The sequence below is a fragment of the Mya arenaria genome, chromosome 17, assembly GCF_026914265.1.
Source record: "Mya arenaria isolate MELC-2E11 chromosome 17, ASM2691426v1".
NCBI classification, from domain to species: Eukaryota; Metazoa; Mollusca; class Bivalvia; order Myida; family Myidae; genus Mya; species Mya arenaria.
In genome coordinates, this window is record NC_069138.1 from 52,377,372 (window position 1) to 52,385,027 (window position 7,656).

A 7,656-nucleotide genomic window follows, 5' to 3' on the forward strand; every position below is an offset into this window, starting at 1 on the left:
GCAAAGCCACAGGTAACATACAAAAAAACCTAACATGCAAAGCTGGATTGATATAAAACATCAACATAATCATGATTTAACAATAATATAAAATATAAAAACAGACGTTTACAGGGGACATTTTATAAATATGCATAAATTGTTGAAACATACAGACCTTCATAAAAGGCGCATGGTGTTATTTGTTGTTGTTTTTCACCGCCGAATATTTGGTATATCTTATAGATACAATTGTTAGAATGTGCGTATTCTTAGATATAAAGAAATGCCAACATTTGTTAATCTACAGAAGCTTGAACAAATATAACTATCACACAACAGCGGTATGTACGGATATTTATGTACACATGTGCAATTTAGAACATGTATAAAATAAAAGAAATATAGTCACGTGTTTGCAATCATATACATTGAACATATTCTGAATAACATAGATTACTTCACAATTTAAAAAACAATCGAAAGATCCAGATTAACATTATGTTTTCACTCATTGTTTTTCACCGTCTGGTCAATGTCCGACTAAGTTGTTTATACTTCCCTTTAGTGATAAATATATACATCGGAGAAAAGTAATTTCCAGGGGTAATGTCAATATGAAACAAAAGTACTTTTATATAGTTTGGGACATTTTTCTATCGCATGACAGTGCTTCCTTCACGAAGAAATATTATACATATATTTGACGGATATGTTTTAGATGTATAGATATACATTACGCAAATAAGGTAAAGTTTACGCCGATAATATATATACTATTATAATCCAGATCAATTTATTTGGCATCACTTTGTTTTAAACAAACAGAGTCGATTGTCTCGTTAAATAAATGTTGTTTGAATAAATAACTTTGTTTCAATATTGAATTTAAACAATTTTTTTTTTAGTTTTATCAATGTTATCGTCTTAAATTCCTCTGAATATTTGGCAAGATACGAGGTTTGGTATTCGATCACTGTGGTTGTTTTTCATTCGGATCGGCTTCAGCGTATGGTGGAGGGCTGGAAGCCTGTGCAGATGCAGCCGCCATTGTTGGTAGAAAAGACACGCCAACTGAGTCCGTTGTAACACCAATTGCTTGCTGGGGAGGTGCAGCCATGTAATAAGGTCCAGCAGGATATGGCTGGTATTGTGGGTATTGCATCCCAGGGCTTGTAAACGGTTGCTGAGCACCCACTGCAGCATTTGTGAACTGCACACCCTGAAAAGATGAGCTAATTTGCATTCTCTGTTTATTTCTATTCAACTTACACATTACTTTGTATGTTATGCGATCCGAGTTAGTATTGAACTATGTAATAAGTAGTACAAAAATATGTCAATATTAAATAGAAGTCAATTGAAGTTATATCTCGGCAGATTTGTCAAATACTTTTAGTATTAGGATGAGTAATGCGAAACACCAAACATGTGTATACTAATTACATTTGGTGATATAGGTACATCATAAATAAGTAACCAGGACATGTGGCATTTTAAGTTTTTGATATCAAGTTATTATGCCAATTATGTAACCAATTCCTTGACTACATTTATTCATTAATATAGAATCACAGACTAAAATGCGTTAACAAAGTGTTGAGTTTTCTTTTTCAATTATCAATGACTCTGAATTCAACTTTAATTACTCAAAAGTACGTCTTCATTTGCAATACCCCAAATTTCATCAGTATAATAAATTGACAAATAGTAGTATTGAGCAATAAATATTGTTTCTATCTTTACAAACACCGTCTTTAACCCTACTGATACAGTGTTGTATCCACTGTGCTACGAAGGCTTATCCTAGGCGTGGAATATTTAACCTATATACCTAACTTTGTAATTATAGTTATTATTAAGATTACCGTTTTTCTATTCTGTTTGTAACAACGACCTTGCGATTCATCTTATCTAAAGCTATAAAGCAGGGTGGCATTTTGTCATGAGTTTCCTTTGCAACAGGTTTTATTATTATACTTCGAGTTTGTTCGAGTTATTGAGCTAAACAGTTTTACATTCTGTCCTCGCTAATGTCAGCGACCTTGAGCATGAACCTACCGAATCCAAAAGCACTTCCCAGCTAAGTCTTAAATTTAGCTTCATGCACAACAAGTTTCATCACTATGTTTAAGTTCCAAGGTCATTGAGTGAATTTTCTTTTATAACATTAATCTTTGATCTTTATCGCAATGACACCATATACAAACCAAATGTACTTCAAATCAGCTTGCTATATACCAAGTTTTAAATCTAAAGCCTTCGCCAAATTATATTCTTAAGTTAGTTTTCGTAACAGTGACAAAAACCAAACCAACGTCAAAGAAATCACATTTTATATTTTAACATAAGCTATTAACATGCCTACTGTATTAATAGAAAACAAACTGGCCCCAATATCACAAAAAAACTCAAGTCAAAATTCAATGTCAATCTCAACTCATTTTCCAACTCATATTTTGTTTCAAATCCTGGCATGTTTTTATCCTGTTTGAAAACGTGTTGTCTCATAGAATCTTTGAATAAAAACATTTTGTAAATATTTCTATTTTATAAGATAACTAATACTAGAGCAAAAATGTGCTTAAGTTATTGATAAAATGCAATGAATTGTATTCAAGTATATTTCTGCCTGTATGTGTTTTCCTTTGAATCTAGACCAAAGGTTTTAATCAACACATTCAAAGACAGAATGTGCTATTACCAGGCATACCCACGCATACGATGTTAAATAATTCATAGTGAAATGAGATAAAATGAGTTGAGTCAGAGAATCAATGAGATTGAGATTTGAATAACGTATTTTTATGATTTCGGGACCTGTGTAGCGTCCGTTCTTTCGCGTGCCCTCCCGCCCGACCAACAGGATACACTTATCTATTAACCAGGATTTGTTGTGAAAAACCTTAAACAAAATTTCATGCTAAACAATTAAAGAAGAGTGAGATATACTTGTCCTACCTTGTCGCAAAACCACAAGGTATTCAACATCATACGCATGTTCTTATAAATTTGTTAAAAACGATTAAAACCACGAACTTACGTTAATTGGAAGACCAACTCCGATCGTAGATATTTGCTGATTCATCACGACTGCCGTTTCAACGCTTTGCTGGGAATGTTCCTTATCGACTTCATTCATGAAGCAACATCCGTACTTGTAGACAAGGCAAAACGAGTAAAGGTTGAATATCGATAGGAAGAAAGTGATAAGCAGAGACATTGCAAATACTGTGTCCAGCAAAGCAAGGTCGTGTTTCGCGTAGTAGTAGCTATAATCGTAGTTATAATTGTCATAATATCTGGAACCTCTATAGTAGTAGCTATCTCTAGATGCTAGCCAGAAGTACCAGCTGTACCCAAACATTATGACATATCCCATGTTGCTCATGAACATCCACACAATGACAGCCCAATGTCCAATTGCCTGAAATAAGATGTTGCTCATAAACACATAATTTCACTCATATTACAGTCTCTTATATAACCTTTTCCGTCCAGTTTCAATTCCTATTCCGAAGAACGAAATACAACAATGTATCACAGAGACCCTTGTTATTACCCGTATGACGTTATTTCGGATAAATGCATTTAAAGTCGATGAAACAAGAGACGCCATTGACGCTGCCAATGTTCAAACCTATGCTACGTTTAATTGTATCTAAATTGTTATTTTTCAGTGATTCCATTGAAAATTGTGCTGTTATGTATTAGGTTTGTACACGGTCTATTGTGAAGTCGTTCGGTATTTACTAATAGTGCACTGACCAAATGTTTTAATTAACCTATGAGCCGCACAAAATGTAACATTCAATCATTACATATGTTCATAAACAGCGATTTAAGACAAACAGATACATACTTTCTCAGTCCTCGTGTTTCTTGAACAATCCGAATAGCAGCAACAGTTGAAGTTTAACGGGCTCATAACGCTCTGAAAGGAAAACCATCACGTTATTTTTAGTGCTTGGGCTGATTCATTAAACCTCCTGTCAGCAATTACCTACCTAGGAGAGATTTATAACATTAAAGATTCTTAAATACTCATCGGCATATCTACATTGATGAGTGTGTTATCTGTGTATTGTGTTTGTTTTGATGTGTTTGGTGTTTGTACGTTTGTGTCTCTAGTCCACTGGCGTTTGAGTCCTTACCTTGAGTTTCAAAACAGGGTTTGTTTCAGACTACTTGGCATATGCATGTTGTTTTCATTGTTATTGTATTATATTGGCCTAGCTTCGTCTTTATATTCAATATAACGTGACCTTAAAAACATAGTCATACGTATATCTATAATTCCTTTGCAAGGACAGCATACCATTACGGTTTATTAAAAACTAAAGTTGCATGCAATAATGATAAGCAAATATGCTACTATATATAGTTTTAGACTAATTCTGAAAATTATTTAAAATAATAGAACATTATCAGAATAATTGCCTTCAAACGAATAGCTCGTGCGGTATTTCGTGAGGAATGGCCAGTTTTTTAGGTGTAATCTGGAGTCAATCTCCCAAAACTCTGGGTCTAAACTGTCAAAGAGACTAAAATTCTCCCTAACACTTCAAGTGTATAATGACCACATTATATTTCCCAGTAGATACGATATGTCCGAAACATCATGGTTTGATTCGAACGTATGTCAACAATGTACATTGTTACGAAATGTTTACAGTACAAAACGTATAGGTGCAAGTGCAAATACAATATAACTTCTATTTTTTCCTAGCTCATAATCAATTGGATTATGTATGGCTTCGTGAGTAAGAGAGGGTCTTTCTTTTTCAACTGAGATTTACAATTGTCTGCTTACATTCAATTGTTCCTCTCTGAACTACTTACAAGGATTATTGTGACAATCATGAAGATTCCAAACACAACTTCTCCTATGGTCACAAACGCCACGATGCAAAACACGATGCTGAGAAGAGCTAGTAATCGCGTGGCCCATGCTGAGATACGGATACATCTCTTGGTGCGTTCAGCAGATCTCGTGCTCTGTGCACTTCCGGCAACTGAAATACAGTACAAAATTGTATTAGCAATAGTTTGATGACATGAAATACCATTGTAAAGATAAAGAATGGGGGGAGTGAGATAATTCACAAGCCATTCTTAATCATGAAATGTTACTTCAGGTCATTTTACTGTTTTAAAATAATACATTGTCAATGCAGAGTTCGATGCAGGGAGCGCGTAACGTGGCAGTAGGCGGACCTTTAAATACCCACAAAAGTTAAAGTCTTAATGGTTTAGCCTAGTACTTAGTTATTGCCCGTCTACAGTTCCATTGACTGAAAATGTAGGTTGTATTCTAAAAAATCTAAAAATTCACTAAAAGTATTGTTCAGTGTTATGATTGCACTTTATATAAACTAGACTCAATTTGTAAAATAATATAGTTTTATGTAATACATAACACAGCTTTGAAAGCAGCTTGCTTATTTGTTCACGGGACTATCATTCAATATTTCAATTGATAACAGAGGACAGTCGTAAGTAGACGGGTCTTAACGATAAACAGATTCAGAAATTACAATCTGTAAGAATTGCTCTGCAAATGGGGTGGGGGGGGGGGTAAATAAGAAACGGTACCTTACACCCTCCCTCGGAACCGTAATAAATATGGTTTCAAATGTCGGATTTAACAATTTCTAGTCCGAATAGGTGCACTGTATGCGTATTTTATTCTTTTCGTTTTCGTTTCGCCTATTTTGATAATAAAAAAAATCTTGGACCGTTTCAAGGGTGGGGGGATGATGTTAAGCCCCTACCCGCGATCAACTAGATGTGCTGGCATTTGTGCCTCTAACAGTATTTACCAGTATACACGGTTTGGATTTAATACGAAAGAAAACCCAATGTCAGGGATATCTGCCTTTTAGTGAATATAACAAACTATCAATGCATCCTATCGTTCGACAAATGTAATATAAATGGAGTAACATTTGACAAGTCTACGCGGTCATCCGCGTCGTACCAACTCGTATTATACTGCGGTTTAAGTTTTGATAATGTTAAACACATCCGCGGAAATTTGGTTTATTTGGGTACATGACCTAGTTCTTACGTTAAACTATATATAAATGTAACATTTAACACGTTTAATGATGTAGGGCATTAATATAAAGAGAGTTCGGGTGTTATCGATAGGAATAACTCAATATATATATATATATATATATATATATATATATATATATATATATATATATATATATATATATATATATATATATATATATATATATATATATACGTTTAAGGAAATTTTATAACGCACTTTATTCAACTGTGACTAAACTTTCTAATTGCAATTTAAACTTCAAAGACTAAATAAAATAACGAGTCACACTTGGCCAATTCGCCAAGTGCTCCGATAAGATAGTTTGTCATTTTATATTTTTGGAGCATAGTGCACAGACAGAATGTAACCTTGGTTAGAGCAACCGTGGTTATTTAACGTGCATCAGTGTATAGCGCTGCCCAATGGACCACAATTTAACGTCACTCCCAGAAGGCGATTATAATGTATATTGATGAGGCGTGGAATCGAACGTGCGACCCCTGGATTGATGGTCAGGTGTGTTACTTCTAGACCACGGATCCACCACATATTGACCTTCTGTCTATAAATATGGTCATCTTGAATCGTTTGTTTATTGGGGTTGTCCATGTAGTTGTCATTGTATGATTGAATGATATAACTTTAGATTTCTACATGTTTATCGCAACGTTATTTAAGTGGCTTGCATGTACATTTTGTTCTAACCCTGAAGTCTTTAACAACGGAATAACCTTTGGTCTTCGTGATATTTTCATGTTGCATACATTGTAATTTCATTCACATTGTGCCATATAATTCGTAGTTTAAACGGTATAATATATTTTACAGTCGGACACCATAAAACGTGCTCTGGTGAATCATTTTACAACAACTAACAAAGTTAACTGAATTCACTCATAAAACTACCAATTAATTCAATTCATGTCATTCATCAGTTATTGATTAAAATGGGTTTTTTCTCGCTTTATTCGAGCTGTCATTCTAAAGTAATTTCATTAATTTACTTAAATTTATATTGTTAACATCGATAATTGAAATTAATCCAGTGCAAATTACCTACCTTGAGTATGCATTTTAAATCCGGCTTAATAAATTGTCTTCCTTGTTCCTTATTAAAAATATTGCTTTAAATGACACTGCTTTAAGCCTTCTTAGTCAGCAAACGCAGTACTTAAACTAGGAGGAAGATCACCTCAACTGATTCAACCTATAAAAGTTGTTTAATATTAAATGAATCGTTGTTTTAAGTTAATTCCTTTTACACTTAAACCTTCTTAAAAAGAAGGCGCTGACATTTAAACCTAGCGGATATAAATGTTTATTTTCTCTTATCAGGTGCATGCGTTCAATAGCTAAATATAGCACCGAGCTAGATGTAGGACTATCGGAAAATGGGTGACAGGTAAAGCCTTGCAGTTATGTTAACACAAGCAGAGCACTGTAGGCTCAAAACCGCAGTTATCTGCCCCCCGTTGATCCGGATGTGAATACAGAAAAAAGTGCTTGTGTTCAAGTATCAATATTTTATTAAAATTGAATGAAAAAGAAGAAAAAAATGTTATTTTTGCAGAGAACTTGACTGAATTAGACACTATTGCAGAAATTGATAG

The 7,656-nt window shown here is 34.0% G+C and overlaps 1 protein-coding gene across 1 annotated transcript; it reads right to left on the minus strand.

The window, feature by feature from the left end:
- Positions 1-323: 323 nt before the first annotated feature.
- LOC128223978 (uncharacterized) lies at positions 324-7,420 on the minus strand. The gene is made up of 5 exons (XM_052933533.1): positions 7,107-7,420; positions 4,822-4,994; positions 3,842-3,913; positions 3,023-3,406; positions 324-1,201 (listed from the first exon to the last, which is right to left on the minus strand). The coding sequence occupies exons 1-5, from the start codon at positions 7,117-7,119 to the stop codon at positions 953-955; spliced, it is 891 nt and encodes a 296-aa protein (XP_052789493.1). The 5' UTR covers positions 7,120-7,420; the 3' UTR covers positions 324-952.
- Between the last annotated feature and the right edge of the window lie 236 nt (positions 7,421-7,656).

Bases quoted from the DNA above. Each gene is read 5' to 3' on its own strand.
- LOC128223978 (XM_052933533.1), bottom strand. The intron at 3,407-3,841 runs GTATGTATCTGT...ATCTTATTTCAG, and splicing joins GAAACACGAGGACTGAGAAA to GCAATTGGACATTGGGCTGT. The intron at 1,202-3,022 runs GTAAGTTCGTGG...TCATCTTTTCAG, and splicing joins GAGTTGGTCTTCCAATTAAC to GGTGTGCAGTTCACAAATGC.